The following is a 26,073-nucleotide window of genomic DNA, read 5'->3' as shown; positions in this document are numbered from 1 at the left end:
TAAATCCCAAGTTATTGGCACTACAACTAATCACTTAGAAATCAGTTTACTTTTATTGTACATTTTTATTATACACCGTAACATTGGACTGTGCGTTCCCTGGGCGAGTTGCGCCAGAGGACGGGCAAATTTATAACGCTAAGGGGCCATTTGGACGATGGCACACCAGAGATCTTAGTACTGTAACTGTAACAACTATTTTTTATTGGTCTGAGAACTTTTTGTGAAAATCAAGCATTATTGCAAACACAACAAGCTGTAAAACAACACTCAGTATAATTTTCAGAATGCACCGAGATATTAAGTACACAATACAAGTCACCAACAGTTTGCAAGAAAATGTTCAATGACTGGTGCTTTCTCTAATACAGGGATTGTCAAAGAGAGGTACCTCTACCACTAGTGGTACACAGGCTTCATCTATTGTAATGATGTGACTCGAGCTGTTATCAAAGGTTTATCCGTTATTATCTGACTACTGTAGGCCGTAATCGACACCAAAATAAACAATTGAGACACAAACAAAACCGTCTTACTTTGTAATTTCTATCACTCAACACGCGGGGACCCGAAGGTTCAACAGTGTTTAAGTTCAAATTCTGTGTAATGTTGCAGTGGCCCAAAAAATTAAATACCGTATACTTGGTAAATAAAACTTCTACCTTGTTTTTAATGATAACTTAGGCCTACGACGCTACCATATTTCAATGTTGGTCATTATGGTGCTACTTGAAAAGCCAATGTTTTCTGGGGTGGTACTTGATGGAAAAAGTTCGAGAACCACTTCTCTAATATGTGCATTTCAAGCATAACATCGGCTTTGCTGTGCTGCGCAAAAACTGACCAACCACAGCTCTGCGGTCCACGTAGCCGCCGACACAAAGCAATAATTTAAAAGAAGTGCACTTTAAGGTGTGCAAGATGGTTTGCACGGGAAGGAGCAACCCGGGGACCTTTACGCAAGCTACTTGACGCATGGGTACTAGGTAGTAAAGATAAACGGTATAATTATAAACCGCAGTACAATTCCAGACGGTTAGTAATACCGTTTACATTTTTAAAACCCAGAAAAAACTTAATTTTTTAATGCATTTTAGGCAACACTGCTTACTTCCTGCGCATGTGCACTAGAGCTGTTCAGCTTGCGAGACATGGCGGCGACTACACAGACTTTGCTTTGAAAATGTTCCCTCTGAGCTATTGGAGCCGATAGTGTGGTTTCACTTCATTTCAATCAATCAATCAATCAATCAATCAATCAATGTTTATTTGTATAGCCCTAAATCACAAATGTCTCAAAGGACTGTACAAACCATTACGACTACGACATCCTCGGAAGAACCCACAAAAGTGCAAGGAAAACTCACACCCTGTGGGCAGGGAGAATTCACGTCCAGTGGGACGCCGGTGACAATGCTGACTATGAGAAACCTTGGAGAGGACCTCAGATGTGGGAACCCCCCCCCCCCCCTTCTAGGGGACCGAAAGCAACGGTTGTCGAGCGGGTCTAACATGATACTGTGAAAGTTCAATCCATAGTGGCTCCAACACTGCCGCAAGAGTTCAGTTCAAAGCGGATCCAAGACAGCAGCGAGAGTCCCGTCTACAGGAAACCATCCCAAGCGGAGGCGTATCAGCAGCGTAGAGATGTCCCCAACCGATACACAGGCGAGCGGTCCATCCTGGGTCCCGACGAGCGGCCCATCCTGGGTCTCGACTCTGGACAGCCATTACTTCATCCATGGTCATCGGACCGGACCCCCTCCACAAGGGAGGAGGGGACATAGGAGGAAAAAGAAAAGAAGCGGCAGATCAACTGGTCTAAAAAGGAGGTATATTTAAAGGCTAGAGTATACAGATGAGTTTTAAGGTGAGACTTAAATGCTTCTACTGAGGTAGCATCTCCCACTGTTACCGGGAGGGCATTCCAGAGTACTGGAGCCCGAATAGAAAACGCTCTATAGCCCGCAGACTTTTTTTGGGCTTTAGGAATCACTAATAAGCCGGAGTCTTTTGAACGCAGATTTCTTGCCGGGACATATGATACAATACAATCGGCAAGATAGGATGGAGCTAAACCGTGTAGTATTTTATACGTAAGTAGTAAAACCTTAAAGTCACATCTTAAGTGCACAGGAAGCCAGTGCAGGTGAGCCAGTACAGGCGTAATGTGATCAAACTTTCTTGTTCTTGTCAAAAGTCTAGCAGCCGCATGTTGTACCAACTGTAATCTTTTAATGCTGGACATGGGGAGACCCGAAAATACTATATCACAGTAATTGAGACGAGACGTAACAAACGCATGGATAATGATCTCAGCGTCTTTAGTGGACAAAATGGAGCGAATTTTAGCGATATTACGGAGATGAAAGAAGGCCGTTTTAGTAAAGCTTTTGATGTGTGACTCAAAGGAGAGAGTTGGGTCGAAGATAATACCCAGATTTTTTACCGAGTCACCTTGTTTTATTATTTGGTTGTCAAATGTTAAAGTTGTATTATTAAATAGAGGTCGGTGACTAACAGGACTGATAATCAGCATTTCCGTTTTTTTGCCGTTAAGTTGCAAAAAAAAAATAAAATAAAATCAATCACTTCTACTTCCGTGGAGTCTCTGTGTGCGATTAGGAGCACAATGCTGTTGGAGGAGAAAAATATTTGATGATGCAGTTTCATGTTGAACATGCAACTACAGCAACTTCGGTCAGCTGCTGGGACTGACACATCTGCAGGCGATGTGTCAGGAACGTTGCCACAACTTGTTTACAAAGTCTGTAGTTTGTTGACTGGGATGCTCACTCGTCCTTTATTTCACTGCTAACTTTCTTAGCGTTCCAATAACATCAATACTAGCTCAAATATTTTGTCATCTCATCGAATTGAATGCTGGCTGAGTTGTCGGTGAGGCACAAAGATTGCGTATTGTATGTGGGAGGTGTCACTCCTCTTTATTTTTGCTGGCCAAACTGTTACACTGAAGTACATGGTTGGTGGAGAAAAACAAAGCTTGTTTATTTGATTTTATCTTCATTAGCCAAACTGCTTAATGTTTTATTTTGATATCAAAAAGTAAACAGTTTTTTTACAAAACTTGTTTTTTTTCATTCCACAAAGTAATCAATTTAATAACCATTCATGTGACATAGCATTTTGATAATGTTTTATGCTGTATAATTAATACCTCAACTTAAAATGGACTTAATGTAATACAAATCTGAGTCGCTGATACTTTTAATGAACAAAAACACAAGTATTTGTCTTTAAATATATAGATAACGTTCATCTCGAGCAGGGGTCTCAAACTCTATTTACAAACCCCGTTTCCATATGAGTTGGGAAATTGTGTTAGATGTAAATATAAACGGAATTTGCAAATCCTTTTCAACCCATATTTAATTGAATGCACTACAAAGACAAGATATTTGATGTTCAAACTCATAAACTCTATTTTTTTGCAAATAATAATCAACTTAGAATTTCAAGGCTAAAACATGTGCCAAAGTAGTTGGGAAAGGGAATGTTCACCACTGTGTTACATCACCTTTTCTTTTAACAACACTCAAATGTTTGGGAACTGAGAAAACTAATTGTTGAAGCTTTGAAATTGGAATTATTTCCCATTCTTGTATTATGTACAGCTTCAGTCGTTCAACAGTCCGACATCTCCGCTGTCGTATTTTACGCTTCATAATTCGCCACAAATTTTCGATGGGAGACATGTCTGGACTGCAGGCGGACCAGGAAAGTACACGCAGCCTTTTTTTACAAAGCCACGCTGTTGTAACACGTCCTGAATGTGGCTTGGCATTGTCTTGCTGAAATAAGCTGGGGCGCCCATGAAAAAGACGGTGCTTAGATGGCAGCATGAATTGATTAACGTGGACCCCGACTTAAACAAGTTGAAAAACTTATTCGGGTGTTGCAATTTAGTGGTCAATTGTACGGAATATGTACTGTACTGTGCAATCTACTAATAAAAGTATCAATAAATCAATCAAAGCATATGTTTTACCAAAACCTGTATGTACCTTTCAGCATTAATGGTGCCTACACAGATGTGTAAGTTACCCATGCCTTGGGCACTAATGCACCCCTATATCATCACAGATGCTGGCTTTTGAACTTTGCGTCGATAACAGTCTGGATAGTTCGCTTCCCCTTTGGGCCGGATGACACAATGTCGAATAGTTCTAAAAACAATTTGAAATGTGGACTCGTCAGACCACAGAACACATTTCAACTTTTCATCAGTCCATCTTCGATGATCACGGGCCCAGAGAAGCTTGCGGCGTTTCTGGATGTTGTTGATAAATGGCTTTTGCTTTGCATAGTAGAGCTTTAACTTGCACTTACAGATGTAGCAACCAACCGTATTTAGTGACAGTGGTTTTCTGAAGTGTTCCTGAGCCCATGTGGTGATATCCTTTAGAGATTGATGTTGGTTTTTGATACAGTGCCGTCTGAGGGATCGAAGGTCACGGTCATTCAATGTTGGTTTCCACCCATGCCGCTTACGTGGAGTGATTTCTCAAAATTCTCTGAACTTTCTGATGATATTATGGACCGTAGATGTTGAAATCCCTAAATTTCTTTCAATTGCACTTTGAGAAATGTTGTTCTTAAACTGTTTGACTATTTGCTCACGCAGTTGTGGACAAAGAGGTGTACCTCACCCCATCCTTTCTTGTGAAAGACTGAGCATTTTTTGGGAAGCTGTTTTTATACCCAATCATGGCACCCAGCTGTTCTCAATTAGCCTGCACACCTGTGGGATGTTCCTAATAAGTGTTTAATGAGCATTCCTCAATTTTATCAGTATTTATTGACACCTTTTTAAATATTCTAAAAATAGCAACAATTCAAAAATCATTTATAAATATATTTATTGAATAATAATTCAACAAATAATGAATGTAAGTTCATAAACTGAAAAGAAATGCAATAATTCAATATTGAGTGTTGACAGCTAGAATTTTTCATAAATATTGATGTTAAAGATTTCTCTTTGTGTGAAGAAATGTTTCGAATTAAGTCCATGAATCCAGATGGATCTCTATCACAATCCAAAAAGAGGGCACTTTAAGTTGATGATTACTTCTATGTCTAGAAATCTTTATTTATCAGAATCAGACACACTTTATTAATCCCCAAGGGGAAATTAGCATTTTCAGCACAATCACATTCAAGATCAGACAAACATTACAGGGAGACAGAACAGGATCGCTGACGGGTCTGCCTACTTCCGCCGCCCTTTACGAAAAGGTGAGATACAAGTAAACAAGCGGGGAGGGAATGGGAGAAAAAAATAAAAGATTAAAATAAAATAAAATAGAAACATCGATATAAGCCTTGGCCCTTGGACAGGGGGTCCAGAGTGAAGCCAAGGGGGAAAAAAACATCTTATAGCCATAGTAGACATCCCTCTTACAACATCAAACATCAAAGAAAACAAAGAACATTAAAGACATTAAAGACCAGAACTGATGCAACCAGTCACTTCTACATACAGCTATGAATAAAAAGTAAAAGAAACATATACACTGTGGTGGCCTCTGCGGTGTTCCACACCATCGTCTGCTGGGGTGGAGAGAGCATGGCCAGAGACAGGAGCAGACCCAACAAAGCAACCAAGAGAGCCGACTCCACTCTCGGCCGCCAACCTACTCAGTGGCCTAGTGGTTAGAGTGTCCGCCCTGTGATCGGTAGGTTGTGAGTTTAAATCCCTGCCGAGTCATACCAAAGACTATAAAAATGGGACCCATTACCTCCCTGCTTGGCACTCAGCATCAAGGGTTGTAATTGGGGATAAATCACCATAAATGATTCCCGGGCGCGGCACCGCTGCTGCCCACTGCTCCCCTCACCTCCCAGGGGGTGATCAAGGGTGATGGGTCAAATGCAGAGAATAATTTTCCCACACCTAGTGTATGTGTGACAATCATTGGTACCTAACACTTTTTTTAATTCAACAATCAACTCTCGGCCAGTGTCCAGTCCGCATGGATGAGCGGAAACTAAGGTGTCCGATACCTGCTTTTTCAGCCAAGACACTGTGAAGCTTTTCCGTCCCGGCGCTCAGTGCTAGCTCCGTAGCCCTGTCTCTTCATCTGCATCTCCTCCAGTCTCTCCAAACGGACTCTGGTGTAACAGAGACCCAGCAGCTGGTCTCCATGCCCAAAAGGCTCCCGGGAGGCAGATCCAGAAGTCCACAAAAAAGCACCGCAGAAGTCATGAGAGTGCCACCCCTTCTCACACAGTCCCAAAGGGTCCCGGACCAAAAGGCAAAAAAAATAAAAATACATATATTATAACACATGAAAACAAGAGGGAAACACAAAAGGATGACAGAAGAGCACAGAGCTCCTGCCAACAGCAGCCACACAGCGGCGCCATCTTGGAAAATTTATCATTTATAATTGAATCGCTTGTTTATTTTTCAACAAGTTTTTTGTCATTTTTATATATTTTTTCCCCAAATAGTTCAAGAAAGACCACAACAAATGAGCACTATTTTGCACTGTTATACAATTTAATAAATCAGAAACTGATGATATAGTGCTGTATTTTACTTCTTTATCTCTGTTTTTCAACTAAAAATGATTTGCTCTGATTAGGGGGTACTTGAATTAAAAAAAAATTCACAGGGGTTACATCACTGAAAAAAGGTTGAGAACCACTGTTCTCACCAACAAAGTTGTGAACACTACAAGATTTTTTTTTTATTTACTGAGAGAAAATGACAGAGGGGTTACCCCAAATAGTCAGCTTAGAGGATTCGGTTCCATCTTTTCGCCAATTACCACAGACAAAGTATTAAACATTTCTGTCCAATAACTGCACAGAAATGGGCAAAGCCAAAACATAGATTAATACATTCATGTATTAAAGGCCTACTGAAACCCACTACTACCGACCACGCAGTCTGATAGTTTATATATCATTGATGAAATATTAACATTGCAACACATGCCAATACGGCCTTTTTAGTTTACTAAATTGCAATTTTAAATTTCTTGCGGAGTTTCTTGTTGAAAACGTCGCCGAATGATGACGCGTGCGCGTGACGTAACGGACTGTCAGGAAGTATCAGCGCAGCACTATTTGCGGCTAAAAGTCATTTCTTTTCATCGCACAATTACACAGTATTCTGGACATCTGTGTTGCTGAATCTTTTGCAATTTGTTTAATTAATAATGGAGAAGTCACAATAGCAAGATGAAGTAGGGAAGCTTTAACCTTTAGCCACACAAACACTCGGTGATTCCTTGTTTAAAATTCCCGGAGGTCAAGCTTTACTATGGATCAGAGCGGTCAAGCGAACATGGATCCCGACCACTTGTCAACCCGCAGGTTTCGGTGAAAAAATTGTGTTAAAAAGTCGCTTCTTACTGGAGATCTGTGGCGTTTGCGCCGTCCTTGTATCTGCCGTCGACTTCCCTCAGACACTGGCCACAAGACACCCGTGGACACACGCCTCCGACTATCAGGTACTATTAAACTCACTAAAACACTAGCAACACAATAGAAAGATAACGGATTTACCAGAATTATCCTTGTAAATGTGTCTAAAAACATCTGAATCCGTCCCAATGCCATCGCCTTTTTTTTTTTACCTTTTTTTTTTTTTTTTTTTCTTCTAGTCCTTCGCTATCATTATCATCATCCACAAATCTTTCATCCACGCTCAAATTAATGGGGAAATTGTCGTTTCCTCGGTCTGAATAGCTCTTGCTCCTGGAGGCTCCCATTAAAAACAATTTGAGGACGTGAGGAGCCATCACCCTTGTGACGTCATCGTCCGCGACTTCCGGTAAAGGCAAAGCTTTTTTATCAGCACTAAAAGTTGCAAACTTTATCGTGGATGTTCTCTACTAAATCCTCTCAGCAAATTAATGGCAATATCGCGAAATGATCAAGTATGACACAGAATGGACCTGCTATCCCCGTTTAAATAAGAAAATCTCATTTCAGAAGGCCTTTAAGTTAGCTGGAGACTTGCCAGCGCGTGTGTGACCTGGACACCCAAGTAGGTGAAACTTTGCGAGGAAATTTTAAAGGACAAATTGTAGGTATTTATGTTTTTAACAAGAATAATAGGAACTATCCTCAAACTTTACATGTTATCACTGGCTTGGGTTTGCGAGTGACCCACTTCTGCCCAGAAAAACACGAGGAATGACGTCACGACTATTGTCGACAAATATCATTGAAGAACAAATATATTTGAATAATAAATGATATATATAATGTGCATGATAGTTAGGTGCATTAGGTAAAGTGAGAGGAGGACAAATCTGTAATATAAGATTAAAGGTTGCTCCACATCTCCCACTGACAATGTGAGATAGTGACAAATAATCCATCACTCATCTTTTCTGTCTCAATCCTTTTGTGTCTCATGCAAACGCTTTATAATATCCAAACAAAGCTGCATCCCAAAAGAGGTTTAGCTTTGCTGTAGGGTTATTTTTTAAATAAATATATACACAATTGTTTTTGTTTGTATAATAATTAAAAATGTAATTTGTGCAAACTGTGATTGTGTTTTTCGGACACGTTGATTCAGTCTAGGTATTTAATTAATCTGTAACAGAAAGTAGTCTAGCTGAGAGTCAATGTGACAAGGTTTAATTCAAGGATTTCAAAAATGTCTTATGATAGCAGGCGGCCTTTGAAAAGCAAGCATCTTGTTTATGTATTTTTTTTCACCAGCACGAGTCATGCGCTTGCTGTTTCCAATCTGCTGTTATTGATCTTTTGCATCTCATCCCATTCTTGGCAAGAAGGTTCATTAGCATATTCCCCAAAAATACAATCTATTTCTGGAAGGAGCTGAACAGTAAAGTGAGGCAATTGTAAATACTGTATTTCTTATTTCCTTATTCCAGTGGACGAGCACATTTTTTGACTCAACTGCAGAGAGTAGCAGGTTATTGGAGGAGAGGCAGATATTTGTATGAATACAGTTTGAGCGTTTATTCCACAAGTATATAGTGGTTTTGTTTTGGGTTGGGTGATGAATTTGGTACTTTTATACAGTGGGGCAAAAAAGTATTTAGTCAGCCACCGATTGTGCAAGTTCTCCCACTTAAAATGATGACAGAGGTCTGTAATTTTAATCATAGGTACACTTCAACTGTGAGAAACAGAATGTGGAAAAAAAATCCAGGAATTTTAAATTTTAAAGAATTTATTTGTAAATTATGGCGGAAAAAAAGTATCTGGTCAACCATTGAAAGCTCTCACTGATGGAAGGAGGTTTTGGCTCAAAATCTCACAATACATGGCCTCATTCATTCTTTCCTTAACACGGATCGATCGTCCTGTCCTCTTAGCAGAAAAACAGCCCCAAAGCATGATGTTTCCACCCCCATGCTTCACAGTAGTTATGATGTTCTTGGGATGCAACTCAGTATTCTTCTTCCTCCAAACACGACGAGTTGAGTTTATACCAAAAAGTTCTATTTTGATTTCATCTGACCACACAATCCTCTGCTCCTTGTATCCTCTGTTCCATGTATCCATTTTGGTATAAACTCAACTCGTCGTGTTTGGAGGAAGAAGAATACTGAGTTGCATCCCAAGAACACCACACCTACTGTGAAGCATGGGGGTGGAAACATCATGCTTTGGGGCTGTTTTTCTGCTAAGGGGACAGGACGATTGATCCGTGTTAAGGAAAGAATGAATGGGGCCATGTATCGTGAGATTTTGAGCCAAAACCTCCTTCCATCAGTGAGAGCTTTGAATGGTTGACTAAATACTTATTTTCCACCATAATTTACAAATAAATTCTTTAAAATTCCTACAATGCGAATTCCTGGATTTTTTTTCACATTCTGTCTCTCACAGTTGAAGTGTACCTCTGATGAAAATTACAGACCTCTGTCATCATTTTAAGTGGGATAACTTGCACAATCGGTGGCTGACTAAATACTTTTTTGCCCCACTGTAGGTACCAACCAAATTCCATCGGTACTACTGGGTGTCAATCAACCTAAAATCAAAAAGTGCCATATTTTGTCACCTTTATTGCACGTGACATCACATCTGTCATCCATCAAACACTTGGCGGGCAAACAAGCACTGAAGCAGCACTCAGAGCGGACTCATTCTGACTGCTTTTAAGCGATGTTTCAATTTTCCATGCCAACAAAGCAAGAAGGCAGTGCTCAAAAGTACAGTGACCACTTCTCCAAATACCCTAGCTCGTTGCTAATTTACATTGGATTTGCCGTAGACATGCTACTGATTAGCATTAGCAATTTTACATGGCGATTTCAACAGGTAAGTTAGGAAAGGAAAACTGCAGCTTAAATGCACATTACAATAAAACTGTTGTGTAATCCATCCATCCATCTTCTTCCGCTTATCCGAGGTCGGGTCGCGGAGGCAACAGCCTAAGCAGGGAAACCCAGACTTCCCTTTCCCCAGCCACTTCGTCTAGCTCTTCCCGGGGGATCCCGAGGCGTTCCCAGGCCAGCCGGGAGACATAGTCTTCCCAACGTGTCCTGGGTCTTCCCCGTGGCCTCCTACCGATTGGACGTGCCCTAAACACCTCCCTAGGGAGGCGTTCGGGTGGCATCCTGACCAGATTCCCGAACCACGTCATCTGGCTCCTCTTGATGTGGAGGAGCAGCGGCTTTACTTTGAGCTCCTCCCGGATGGCAGAGCTTCTCACCCTATCTCTAAGGGAGAGCCCCGCCACCCGGCGGAGGAAACTCATTTTGGCCGCTTGTACCCGTGATCTTATCCTTTCGGTCATGACCCAAAGCTCATGACCATAGGTGAGGGTGGGAACGTAGATCAACCGGTAAATTTAGAGCTTTGCCTTCCGGCTCAGCTCCTTCTTCACCACAACGGATCAGTACAACGTCCGCATTACTGAAGACGCCGCACCGATCCGCCTGTCGATCTCACGATCCACTCTTCCCTCACTAGTGAACAAGATTCTTCGGTACTTGAACTCCTCCACTTGGGGCAGGGTCTCCTCCCCAACCCGGAGATGGCACTCCACCCTTTTCCGGGCGAGAACCATGGACTCTGACTTGGAGGTGCTGATTCTCATTCCGGTTGCTTCACACTCTGCTGCAAACCGATCCAGTGAGAGCTGAAGATCCCGGTCAGATGAAGCCATCAGGACCACATCACCTGCAAAAAGCAGAGACCTAATCCTGAGGTCACCAAACCGGAACCCCTCAACGCCTTGACTGCACCTAGAAATTCTGTCCATAAAAGTTATGAACAGAATCGGTGACAAAGGACAGCCTTGGTAGAGTCCAACCCTCACTGGAAATGTGTTCGACTTACTGCCGGCAATGCGGACCAAGCTCTGGCACTGATCGTACAGGGAGCGGACCGCCACAATGAGACAGTCCGATACCCCATACTCTCTGAGCACTCCCCACAGGACTTCCCGAGGGACACGGTCGAATGCCTTCTCCAAGTCCACAAAGCACATGTAGACTGGTTGGGCAAACTCCCATGCACCCTCAAGAACCCTGCCGAGAGTATAGAGCTGGTCCACAGTTCCACGACCAGGACGAAAACCACACTGTTCCTCCTGAATCCGAGGTTCGACTATCCGGCGTAGCCTCCTCTCCAGTACACCTGAATAAACCTTACCGGGAAGGCTGAGGAATGTGATCCCACGATAGTTGGAACACACCCTCCGGTCCCCCTTCTTAAAGAGAGGAACCACCACCCCGGTCTGCCAATCCAGAGGTACCGCCCCCGATGTCCACGCGATGCTGCAGAGTCTTGTCAACCAAGACAGCCCCACAGCATCCAGAGCCTTAAGGAACTCCGGGCGGACCTCATCCACCCCTGGGGCCTTGCCACCGAGGAGCTTTTTAACTACCTCAGCGATCTCAGCCCCAGAAATAGGAGAGTCCACCACAGATTCCCCAGGCACTGCTTCCTCATAGGAAGACGTGTTGGTGGGATTGAGGAGGTCTTCGAAGTATTCCTTCCACCTATCCACAACATCCGCAGTTGAGGTCAGCAGAACACCATCCGCACCATACACGGTGTTGATATTGCACTGCTTCCCCTTCCTGAGGCGGCGGGCCGTGGTCCAGAATCGCTTCGAAGCCGTCCGAAAGTCGTTTTCCATGGCTTCCCCGAACTCCTCCCATGTCCCAGTTTTTGCCTCAGCGACCGCTGAAGCCGCACACCGCTTGGCCTGTCGGTACCTGTCCACTGCCTCTGGAGTCCTATGAGCCAAAAGAACCCGATAGGACTCCTTCTTCAGCTTGACGGCATCCCTCACCGCTGGTGTCCACCAGCGGGTTCTAGGATTACCGATATGACAAGCACCAACTACCTTGCGGCCACAGCTCCGATCAGCCGCCTCGACAATAGAGGTGCGGAACATGGTCCACTCGGGCTCAAAGTCCAGCACCTCCCTCGTGACATGTTCAAAGTTCCTCCGGAGGTGGGAATTGAATCTTTCTCTGACAGGAGACTGCCAGACGTTCCCAGCAGACCCTCACAATGCGTTTGGGCCTGCCAGGTCTGTCCGGCATCCTCCCACACCATCGCAGCCAACTCACCACTAGGGGGTGATCGGTTGAAAGCTCTGCCCCTCTCTTCACCCGAGTGTCCAAAACATAAGGCCGCAAATCCGATGACACAACTACAAAGTCGATCATGGAACTGCGGCTTAGGGTGTCCTGGTGCCAAGTGCACATATGGACACCCTTATGTTTGAACATGGTGTTTGTTATGCACAAACTGTGACGAGCTCAGAAGTCCAATAACAAAACCCCCCTCGGGTTCAGATCCGGGCGGCCATTCTTACCAATCACACCTCTCCAGGTTTCACTGTTGTTACCAACATGAGCGTTGAAGTCCCCCAGCAGAACAAGGGAATCACCCGGGGGAGCACTCTCCAGTACTCCCTCGAGTGTACCCAAAAAGGGTGGGTACTCTGAACTGTTGTTTGGTGCGTAAGTGCAAATAACAGTCAGGACCAGTCCCCCCACCCGAAGGCGGAGGGAGGCTACCCTTTCGTCCACTGGGCTGAACTCCAACGTGCAGGCTTTAAGCTGGGGGGCAACCAGAATTGCCACCCCAGCCCGTCGCCTCTCACTGCCGGCCACGCCAGAGTGAAAGAGAGTCCAGCCCCTTTCAAGAGAAGTGGTTCCAGAGCCCTTGCTGTGCGTCGAAGTGAGTCCGACTACATCCAGCCGGAATTTCTCTACTTCGCGCACTAGCTCAGGCTCCTTTTCCCCCAGTGAGGTGACGTTCCACGTCCCAAGAGCGAGCTTATGTAGCTGAGGATTGGACCGCCAAGTGCCCTGCCTTCGGCTGCCGCCCAGCTCACATTGCACCCGACCTCTATGGCCCCTGCTATGGGTGGTGAGCCCATTGGAGGGGGGACCCACGTTGCCTCTTCGGGCTGTGCCCGGCCGGACCCCATGGGTACAGGCCCGGCCACCAGGCGCTCGCCATCGTGCCCCACCTCCGGGCCTGGCTCCAGAGGGGGGCCCCGGTGACCTGCGTCCGGGCGAGGGAAATCTGGGTCCTTTCTTTTCGTCATCAGTTATTCATGTGTTAATACCATTTTTTGACCCATGTGTTCTAAATAAAATCTTTAAATCTTCTCGATACAGAGCGTTTCAACGTCTACTTGATGCCCACGCCCAACCTGGACATCTACGGTGAATGCACCATGCAGATCACCCATGAGAACATCTACCTGTGGGACATCCACAACGCGCGCCTCAAACTCGTCATGTGGCCTCTCAGCTCGCTCCGACGATATGGTCGAGACTCGACTTGGTTCACATTTGAGTCCGGAAGGTGTGTAAGGTTTTTTTGTTTTTTTTTCAAATATATTTTGTGATGTGATGCTAAACGAACAAGAGGCCCTGGGGCGAAGCTTTGCCAGAATGTGCTCATGTGTGCGACTTGTGTGCCTGCTTCCAGCGGCAGCTGCTCTCTCTGGAAGCGTGCGTTCAAGCATGAGCGCCGTCAGAGTGTGTTTACCTCCACCTTGTGTCTGTGCGTGTGTAGGATGTGCGACACAGGCGAGGGCTTGTTCACCTTCCAGACACGGGAAGGAGAGATGATCTACCAGCGCGTCCACTCGGCCACTCTGGCAATTGCCCAGCAGCATGAGAGGATGATGGAGGAGATGGAGAAAAGCTCTCAGGTACTTTCAGACTTTGTTAATAATGACTACCAGACTGTGGCTATAAAATATTTCCTGTTTATGCAATCAGTGTTGGCCTTGTGATGAGGTGGCGACTTGTCCAGGGTGTACATCGCCTTCCGCCCGAATGCGGCTGGGATAGGCTACAGCACCCCCCGTGACCTCAAAAGGACAAGCGGTAGAAAATAGATGGATGGATGTTATAATATACTTTATTACCACTTTCTGCCACATTTATTTATATATATATATATATATATATATATATATATATATATATATGTATATGTGTGTGTGTGTGTATGTATATATACGGTATTTCCTTGAATAGCCGCCTGGGCGCTAATTAATTTAAAACCTCTTCTCAGTCCTGCGCTTATTCAAGGCATGCGGTAAAAGTAAGCAGGCGCTAATAATTTTGAAACCTCTTCTCACCTCTGCACTTACCAATAGCATGCAGTAAAAAATTGAGTGTGATAAATTAAAATAATTAATAAAAAATTGTTCTGCGGCCGAGGGACCACTGCTCTACAACATGTCATAGCGCCCACCTTTACACCATGCTATATGCGTGCCGGCCTGACGCATGCATTTCGCTGCTTCTCATACGAGATTGCAATGCATACTTGTTCAACAGTCATACCTTTTACACTGATGGTTGTGATAACAACTTTAACACCCTTACTAATATGTGCCACACTCTGTGAACCCACACCAAACAAGAATGACACATTATAAACGCAACATAACACTTACCTGGAAGGCTCTTGGCTATATTATACACGCGCCCCCAACTCCGCCGAACTCAACCGACGCACGGAGAGGGGGGGGGGGTTTGGTGCTAGCGGGGTGTATAATATAGCCAAGAGTCATGGATGCATGGCATTCTGGGTAAGTGTTATGTTGCGTTTATAATGTGTTACAGAGCCGATGTTCTCCCGAAATGTGTTTGTCATTCTTGTTTGGTGTGGGTTCACAGAGTGTGGCGCATCTTAGTAAGAGTGTTAAAGTTGTTTTATATCACAACCATCAGTGTGATCTGTATGGCTGTGGAACAAGACTTCGGTTTACACATAGTAAAAGCAAAGAAAACTCCTCCGCCATTTTGAAAAAGACAACAGGGGAAGGGTCACTCGTGACGTCACGAATTTGACCCGGCAGTAAAAGTAAGCATGCGGTAATAAATTTGGGGAGCGAGTTTGACCCTGCAGTAATTCTAGGCAGGCGCATATTACATGCCCCGCGGCAATTCAAGGAAATACGGTATATATATAAAAATATATATATGAGTGTATATATATATATATATGTGTGTATAAGTATGTATACATACAGTATACACACACACAAATATATATAGTATGTGTATATACACACATTGATATATAAATTGGGGCTGTCAAACGATTACAATATTTAATGGCGATAATCGCATTTGTTCATAATTTCACTCAAAATTATAATACATTTTATTTCGAGGCGCCTTTCTAGACACTCAAGGACACCGTACATTCATTTAATTAAATAATCGCATATATATAAAATTTTTCATCATTAATAAGTGATCCCTAGACAGATAATTTTCTAATTTTAACACAATGAACTGACAATTTAAATTATTTCCTTTAATTAAATGTGTTTTATACGTTATGATTTTTTAAACAGCTCAACACAGAAATGACAAACATGATTTAATGACAGTGTGTGTTGGTTTCTTGCCAGATTTTGTATTTTGTTGAAATACATCATTTCTATTTCTGCTTTAGGAGCACTTGCATTCAGAGGAGGAGCTACACTTCCATGTTTAGATAACAGTTTCACGCATAAATAACACACAATGTTGATTGTTATGACGGTGCTTTGATTGTCAAAGATGTTTTTTGTATTATCCATCCATTCATTTTCTACTGCTTATCCCTTTTGTAGAAACGGGGGGGCTGGAGCCTATTGCAGCTGTAATCTGTGACATTTCTACCTGAATAATTGCTTCTGATAGTCTGTACATTACATGTTGAACAAGTTAATGGTCGTCATATTGCTGCATGGCAATGTTTTAACCTTCTCTATTAATTATTAAAATGTAATATTCATCCTGCTAATCATGTTGTAATTGAGGACTAAACCAAAACATTTTTATAAAAATAATTTACATAATATTTCAGCAAGTCAGATTTATTTTTTCAAAAGTATTAAACTCCAAATGAAAGTGAAGCAGAAACTTTGCATTAAGATTATAAAGTACAGTATGATGAACCAAGCTGATTATGGTTACTATTGATAGTTAAAATGCAAATCTAACTTATACACTAGGCTTTTTACCTGGAGCAGACATAGAGCAGTGGTTCTCTAATGGGGGTACTTGAAGGTATGCCAAGGGGTATGTGAGATTTTTTTTAATATTCTAAAAATAGCAACAATTCAAAAATCCTTTATAAATATATTCATTGAATAATACTTCAACAAAATATGGATGTAAGTTCATAAACTGTGAAAAGAAATGCAACAATGCAATATTCAGTGTAGACAGCTAGATTTTTTGTGGACATGTTCCATAAATATTGATATTAAAGATTTCTTTTTTTGTGAAGAAATGTTTAGAATTAAGTTCATGAATCCAGATGGATCTCTATTACAATCCCCAAAGAGGGCACTTTAAGTTGATGATTACTTTTGTGTGTCTTTATTTATAACTGAATCACTTGTTTATTCTTCAACAAGTTTTTACTTATTTTTATATCTTTTTTTTCCCAAGTAGTTCAAGAAAGACCACTACAAATACAATATTTTGCACTGTTATACAATTTAATAAATCAGAAACTGATGACATAGTGCTGTATATATAGTGCTATATATTTATATATATATATATATATATATATATATATATATATATATATATATATATATATATATATATATATATATATATATATATATATATATATATATATATATGCAAACCCCGTATGAGTTGGGAAATTGTGTTAGATGTAAATATAAACGGAATACAATGATTTGCAAATACTTTTCAACCCATATTCAGTTGAATGCACTACAAAGACAAGATATTTGATGTTCAAACTCATAAACTTTAGCTTTTTTTGCAAATAATAATTAACTTAGAATTTCATGGCTGCAACTCGTGCCAAAGTAGTTGGGAAAGGGCATGTTCACCACTGTGTTACATCACCTTTTCTTTTAACAACACTCAATAAATGTTTGAGAACTGAGGAAACTAATTGTTGAAGCTTTGAAAGTGGAATTCTTTACCATTCTTGCTTGATGTACAGCTAAAGTTGTTCAACAGTCCGGGGTTTTGTTGTCGTATTTTACGCTTCATAATGCGCCACACATTTTCGATGGGAGACATGTCTGGACTGCAGGCGGGCCAGGAAAGTACCCGCACTCTTTTACTACGAAGCCACGCTGTTGTAACACGTGCCTTGGCATTGTTTTGCTGAAATAAGCAGGGACGTCCATGATAACGTTGCTTGGATGACAACATATGTTGCTCCAAAACCTGCATGGACCTTTCAGCATTAAAGGTTGCCTTCACAGATGTGCAAGTTACCCATGCCTTGGGCACTAACACTAATACACACACTCTTCATCAACGGCACAGCGATGGAGATGGTAAGCAGCACCAAGTTCCTGAGGGTGCAGATCACTGACAATATAACCTGGTCCCTAAAAAAGGGCTCAGCTGCGTATGCACTTTTGACGTCGGGTGAAAAGAGCACAGCTCCCTCCCTCCATTCTCACCACATTCTACAGAGGCACTATAGAGAGCCTGTTGACCAACAGCATCTCTGTCTGGACTGGTGCCTGCAGTGCCTCGGACTGGAAGTCTCTGCAGAGAGTGGTGAGGACGGCGGGAATGATTATCAGGACACCTCTTCCTCCTATACAGGAGATAGCAAAAAGCCGCTGCCTGACCAAGGCTCAGAAAATCTGCAAAGACTCCTCCCACCCCCACTAAGGACTGTTTTTACTGCTGGACTCTAGGAAGAGGTTCCGCAGCCTCCGTAGCAGAACCCCCAGGTTCTGTAAAATCTTCTTTCTTCAGGCCGTAAGACTCTTGAACGCAAAATGGATTAACTCGCTGGAATAAAAAAGACAATATAACATACATCCATAAACCTGGATGCATATGAAAAAGTGCAATATATTTATTTGTACAGTAATCTATTTATTTATATCTGCACCTTATTGCTTTTTTTTTATCCTGCACTACCGGGAGCTAATGCAACAACATTTTGTTTTTATTTGTACTGTAAAGTTCAAATGTGAATGACAATAAAAAGGAAGTCTAAGTCTAATACACCCCCATACAATCACGGATGATTGCTTTTGAACTTTGCGCCTATAACTATCCGGATGGTTATTTTCCTCTTTGTTCCGGAGGACACCACGTCCACAGTTTCCGAATATAATTTGAAATGTGGACTTGTCACACCACAGAACACTTTTCCACTTTGCATCAGTCCATCTTAGATTAACTCGGGCTCAGCCAAGCCGGCGGCGTTCATAGATGTTGTTGATAAATGGCTTTCGTTTTGCATAGTTGAGTTTTAACTTGTACTTACAGATGTAGCAACCAACTGTAGTTACTGACAGTGGTTTTATGAAATGTTCCTGAGCCTACGTGGTGATATCCTTTACACACTGATGTCGGTTTTTGATGCAGTACTGCCTGAGGGATCAAAGGTCCGTAATATCATCGCTTACGTGCAGTGATTTCTACAGATTCTCTGAACCTTTTGATGATTTTACAGACCGTAGATGGTAAAATCCCTAAATTCCTTGCAATAGCTCGTTGAGAAATGTTGTTCTAAAACTGTTCGACAATTTGCTTACAAATTGGTGAGCCTCGCCCCATCCTTGTTTGTGAATTACTTAACATTTCATGGAAGCTGCTTTTATACCCTATCATGGCACCCACCTGTTCCCAATTAGCCTGCAATTTCCCAACTTCTTTGTCACGTTTTGCTGGCATCAAATTCTAAAGTTAATGATTATTTGCAAAAAAAAAATGTTTATCCGTTTTAACATCAAATATGTTGTCTTTGTAGCATATTCAACTGAATATGGGTTGAAAATGATTTGCAAATCATTGTATTCCGTTTATATTTACATTCAAGGGCATAGAATTGGGTAGGGACGCTAGGGACACGTCCCTACCAATATTCAGCCGCTACTGTGTAGTCACTATCAATACAAGCGCTGCCCGTAATGTTTAGTCAATGATTATGGCACAGAAAGGGTTAAATGTCGGTCCCTGCTAGAAGTCCCGCCTCTAACCTAAATATCGCTCCCTGATTGGTTGCCGCGTTCAATCTAACTTACGTGTGATTGGCTGTCCCCGCTGGCTTTCCTTCTGCTTGTAAATACTAGCCTACATGCTAATTGCTAGCGAGGGAGCAGAAGCAGTTAATGCATTCAAGGCTGATCTTTTGAAGCAAGATTGGCAAAATGTTTTTGTGGAGGATAATAATGAAGCATACGATACATTCCTGGATATATTTCTGACACTTTATGACCATCATTGTCCATGAGAGAATATAAGCAAAATACTAAAAAGAGTGAGAAAACCATGGATTATATGACCGAAATAAACTTATTTCATTCATTCAGTTCATTTATGTTTATTTACAATGTTGTATTGTATGAATGTATTTCTGATGTTGTTGATGGACAGTAGGCTATATTAATTGACAGTATGATGCACAGTTGCACTACAGCCCTACACTAAAGAGTAAAGATGAGAACTCTTCCAAGTTGTCTCCTTTGCTTTCATTTTAGTTGCTTTACCCTATAACATCTGCATGAAGTGAAATTATGATTGCTAATGTAAAATAAAAAAAGTAAACTTTCAGAGTGCTGCCTTGGAGCACTTTTGTGTCCCCACCAATCTCAAAATCAAACCTACTCCCTTGTTTACATCTAACACAATTTCCAAACTCATATGGAAACGGGATTTGTATATATATATATATATATATATACATATATATATATATATATATATATATATTATATCCATTTTACATTATTTATATACATATTATATAGATTATGTATATAGCGTGTATGTATGTATATGTACAGTATATAGGTGTGTGTGTGTGTGTGTGTGTGTGTGTGTGTGTGTGTGTGTGTGTGTGTGTGTGTGTGTGTGTGTGTGTGTGTGTGTGTGTGAAGAATTGGGCCCCGTGCAATATTAAGACATAGCAACAATCTGATTGCAAACGTGCGTGTCATCTCATTTTATATTACTGCACAAAGTATAAAAAGAAGTTTAGCATCTATATATATATATATATATATATATATATATATATATATATATATATATATATATATATATATATATACACACTGTATGTATGTATGCGTTACAGTGATGACATGATACGCGTTTTTGCCTATTCCCAGGCCACTTACTACTGGAAATATTGATTTTTATTTGGATGGATTCTACATCACAGAGTACGGCTGCCTCTGCACTTAATAATTCATATTCCACATGTTTGTCTGTTGGAACATTAGATTTCCTGCAGTGAGAGAGAGAACCGACGTAAACATTTCTTTGTTTTTTTTCAGCTGCGATCATCAGAGATGCTCACCAAGTCCATCTCTTTACCACGAAGTGTTTATTGGCAACATATCACACGACAAAACAGTGTGGGAGATCTTTACACTTATCAAGGTATACTTTGTCTTTATCACTACGTTGGCTCCTCTTCTTCTTTTTTTATTCTTTTAAAATATTGCAAGTACATTAAAACTACACTTTATCTTGTAATCAAGCTTACATAAAAAGAAAATGCTCTTCTTGCAAAAAAAATCTAACAATTTAGATCCTCATCTTTGTCAGAATTGACACTTTTTTTGCAGATAGAATATACTTAGGAACTAAATAAAAATATTAAATATGTATATTTATCAGAACATACACCTTACTTTGTAATTTTACAAACTTATTTTCTTGCACTAAATAATTAAATAATGATTTTTTTAAAAATCCCCTATTCACATCTTTTTTAAATCTCTATTAATTTTTTAAACGTTCCTGTGCAAATAAGTACAATTAGATTAGATCTAATTCACCTGTCCTCCCTCCCTTTTTTGTAAAATATCTGAGTTATAAGAAAAACGCTAAATAAAATTGATGTATTATTATTATTAGAATGTACACCTACATTAATTTAACAAAATATTTCTTGCAAAAAACAATACATTTTAAAATATTTTTATCATATTCCTAAATGTATTTCAAAAAGACTTATTGTACAAACATGTCAAATTCAATTAAATACAACAAAAATACACATATTCAAGGATTCACACGTAAATAAAATAAATGTTTGTGCTTAAACAACAAATCATATATCCACATCATAATCAGATCCTTTAATTAAATGAGAAAAAAGTTTTTCACGCTAATAAATCAAACGATAAAAAACATGATTAATTAAATTACACCAAAATTGTAATTTAAATTTAATTTTAAAATATAATAAAATATAAAATGCACATTTATCAGTTTGACAAATGGTTCCAAGAATCCATGTTTTTAATGTTCTTTGAGCACAAATATATCCCCGATAAATATAATTATCAAGATTAATACTTAAAAAAAATAATCAAATTCTTCCACAACAAATTTAAATAAAAAATCAGACTTTTACATCTTCAAGTTCTCCATTAAATTTGATTTGAATTCATCATTTAGATATGCGAAAAGGAATACTTCTTACATCACAGCAATGTTTAGAAGAGCATGCAAACGGCATCCCTAGTGGCTATGAAGGGTATAACAGCAGAGGAACAATCTGATTGGAGACGTTGATAGCGTTGATCATTGTTGAAGTGATATTTACAGTACATTCATGACGAGTGGTAAGCATCACCTCCACATTTGTTTTGTGGCGCTCCGCCGCACACATGATGAATACCCAATCAGCACAGCCAATTTGCTGAGTCATCCTCCGATTGCTTTTAAACACGCCGCAGGCCTGCAGGAGTAATTAAGGTGCCACACTTGTTTATTCCTCAGCCTGACTCCTCCTGCTCCTTTCAAGGCTGCATTTTACTTCAATGTTGCTGGACACTAAAACTTTCAACAACCCCCAAAAAGACTTGAAAATGGACGTGATGGAGGGGAAAATAGTTTTTGTGTGTATCCTTGTATTTTTTTTAACTGTTTATGGAGCATTTTCTCATTTCTCTACACGTGTGCAGCATTGAAATGGAGCTCTTAGTTTGATCAGTGATGTGATAGAAGGAGATTTTACAGAGAGGAAGCAGCTCTCAAAGACTTATCTGCAACAGGCGACATAGATCATCGCTGGATGCAGCATCCTTCTCTTTCACTTTTTCTTTTCAATGGGAGGACAGCAAACGTGGAGGGGGGGGGGCATTTTTAATAATATTTGAGTAGTATTTATTATTAAAGCACAATGTAAGTTTTGAAATATTAAGGTGACTTTTAACTGGTGACATGGCAATCAATTATGAGCCAATAAAAATATTTTAAACCCAAAATGTTATTAATGATTAATGTAAATAATATTTAATAATCTGTAATTAATAATATTAATACTATTTATGTATCAGCATTCCCTTCGTTTTTAAAAATGCCAAATTCATGTTTCTGAATGGAGTTTTGAAGAAGGCACATTAATAAATAATGAAAAAAATGTTTATCTGCCTGCGATGAGAGGGCGACTTGTCCAGGGAGCACCCCGCCTTCCGCCCGAATGCATCTGAGATAGGCTCCAGCGACCCTCCGCAACCCCAAAAGGGACAAGTGGTAGTAAATGGATGGATGGATGGATGGATGTTTATCCGCCTTTAAATAATAATTTTAAAAAAAATCCAAATCCTTGCATTATTGTTTCAAGAATTCTTGCAAATAAAATTACTTAAAATTTAAAAATGATTTACATTTTTGCTTACCTTGTAAAATAAAAAACAATTCGCACACAATGTTGATTTGCAGGTTTTTATTTGTTTTAAACAAAATAGACTTTTTGCAAATAATACAAAATTAAAAGATTTTGTATACATATTTTGTATTACTGCATTTTAATGCTGTTCATGCATAATGATGCAAAAAACTAAATCTTTACTTAAAAATGATAAATGAGTTGTACTTGTATAGCGCTTTTCTACCTTCAAAGTACTCAAAGCGCTTTGACACTACTTCCACATTTACACATTCACACACTGATGGAGGGAGCTGCCATGCAAGGCGCTGACCAGCACCCATCAGGAGCAAGGGTGAAGTTTCTTGCTCAGGACACAACGGACGTGACAAGGTTGGTACTAGGTGGTGATTGAACCAGGGACCCTCGGGTTGCGCACGGCCACTCTTCCACTGCGCCACGCCGTCCCTGAAAACATAAAAACTTAAATTTATATTCAAAAAACACTCTTATCAAAAAAAACAATTATTAAAAAGTGTGTGTGTATATTTGTATGTGTGTGTTTGTGTGTGTATATATATATATATATATATATGTATATATATGTGTGTGTGTGTATATATATATATATATATACACACACACGCACACATATATGGGGTCGTAGGGGCTGCTCGAGCCTATCCCAGCTGCATTTGGGTGGTAGGCAACGTACACCCTGGACAAGTCGCCACCGCATTGCAGGGCCGACACAGATAGACAGACAACATTCACACATAGGGCCAATTTGGTGTTGCCAATTAACCTATTATATATATATATATATATATATATATATATATATATATACATATGTATACAGTTGTGATCAAAATTATTCAACCCCCACACAATTTTAGTGTTTTAGCAAGTTGGACATTCATTCCGTATTTTGTTTATAGTCATATCAAATAAAAATGTGTCAAATAGACAAATGCAACTTAAATTGTAACACTGTATTTGACAAAATACCAAAAAAGGACATTTTTCTTAATATTTCATTGACAAAATTATTCAACCCCTTGAAGATCATAACTCTTAAGAACAGAATTTGAATAAGGTCTTTTCAATCAGGTGTTGAAAACACCTGTAGATGTGATTAGAACCATAACGAGCAACAAGTAAACTGATTGAAAAAGACTGACGCTCAGCTTCTTGTAGATGGTCAATGGTGTATTTGCAACATGGTGAAGTCCAGGGAGTAGTCAAAGAAGTCAAGAGAGGAGGTAATTTCTCTTCATAAGTAAGGATATGGATATAAGAAAATAGCAAAGACATTACACATTCCAAAATACACAGTTGGGAGCATAATTCGCAAGTTTTAAAGCTAAAGGCACAGTGGAAACACTACCTGGGCGTGGTAGAAAGAGGATGCTGTGTGCAACTGCTGTCTGGTATTTGAAGCGTACAGTGGTGAAAAACCCCCGGGTAAAAGCTGAGGAACTACAACAGGACATTGCAGAGGGGGGAACGCAGGTTTCGTCAGACAATTAGGCGCGCACTACGAGATGAAGGCCTCCATGCCAGAACTCCCAGGCGCATCCCACTTCTGACTACCAGGCACAAGAAAAATAGACTCCAGTATGCCAAAAATCATCTGGACAAACCCCAAAGGTTTTGGGAAACTGTTCTATGGAGTGACGAGACAAAACTTGAACTCTTTGGGCGTATGAATCAACGTTATGACTGGAGGAGAAAAAAGGAAGCTTACAAAGAGAAGAACACCTTGCCTACTGTTAAGCATGGTGGGGGGTCAATCATGCTCTGGGGCTGTTTCTCTGCCTCAGGTACCGGGAATCTCCAGCGCGTTCAAAGCATTATGAATTCTATTTCCTACCAGGATATATTAGCTGCAAATGTCATGAAGTCAGTGACGAAGCTGAGGCTTGGGAGACGTTGGACCTTCCAACAGGACAACGATCCCAAGCATACCTCCAAATCAACATCAGACTGGTTGCAGAAGAAGGGCTGGAAGACTCTGGAGTGGCCTTCACAGTCGCCAGACCTAAATCCTATAGAAAACCTGTGGTGGGACTTGAAGAAGGCAGTTGCAGCACGCAAGCCCAAGAATATGAATGAACTGGAGGCCTTTGCCCAAGAGGAATGGGCTAAAATACCTGTAGATGGTTGCAAGAAGCTTGTGTCCGGTTATGTATCACGTTTGAAGGATGTAATTACTGCCAAAGGGTGTTCTACTAAGTACTAAAGATGCATGTAACTAGGGGGTTGAATAATTTTGTCAATGAGATATTAAGAAAATTGTCCTTTTTTGGTATTTTGTAAAATACAGTGTTACAATTTAAGTTGCATTTGTCTATTTGACACATCTTTATTTGATATGACTATAAACAAAATACGGAATGAATGTCCAACTAGCTAAAACACCAAAATTGTGTCACAACTGTATGTATATATATATATATATATATATATATATATATATATATATGTACCGTATTTCCTTGAATTGCCGCCGGGGCGCTAATTAATCTAAAACCTCTTCTCACTCCTGCGCTTACCAAAGGCATGCGGTAAAAGTAAGCATGCGCTAATTATCTTAAAACCTCTTCTCATTCCGGCACTTACCAAAGGTATGCAGTAAAAAATTGAGTGTGATGTGATCTTGGACCTTAAATCCTACTGAATAGCTCTTAATCTTCTTCCCTTTATGCGATTTCAAATTACCAGTATTGAAATCAGCCTCCTCCATTTTGAAAATGATGACAGGGGAAGTGTCACTGGTGACGTCACGAGTTTGACTAGGCGGTAATACTAAGCATGCGCTAATTGTATTGGGAAGCAATTTTGACCTGGCAGTAATTCAAGGCAGGCGCAAAATATATGCCCTGCGGCAATTCAAGGAAATACGGTATATATATATATATATATATATATATATATATATATCATTTATTTCAAGATGTTCTTGCAAAAATAATCCCGCATCTG

The 26,073-nt window shown here is 40.5% G+C and overlaps 1 protein-coding gene across 1 annotated transcript in view; it reads left to right on the top strand.

Moving 5' to 3' along the window:
* dok6 (docking protein 6) overlaps positions 1–26,073 on the top strand; it is a 138,872-nt gene that overhangs the window by 111,343 nt on the left and 1,456 nt on the right. Inside the window, exons 5-7 of the mRNA XM_061922070.1 lie at positions 13,614–13,803; positions 14,017–14,155; positions 20,759–20,864. Coding sequence (XP_061778054.1) covers positions 13,614–13,803; positions 14,017–14,155; positions 20,759–20,864 — 435 coding nt within the window. The remainder of the gene's footprint in view (positions 1–13,613; positions 13,804–14,016; positions 14,156–20,758; positions 20,865–26,073) is intronic.

This window comes from Nerophis ophidion, linkage group LG15 (genome assembly GCF_033978795.1).
Source record: "Nerophis ophidion isolate RoL-2023_Sa linkage group LG15, RoL_Noph_v1.0, whole genome shotgun sequence".
Taxonomy (NCBI): domain Eukaryota; kingdom Metazoa; phylum Chordata; class Actinopteri; order Syngnathiformes; family Syngnathidae; genus Nerophis; species Nerophis ophidion.
Note: the sequence above shows the minus strand (reverse complement) of the source record. Positions and strands in the feature narration are given on the sequence as shown.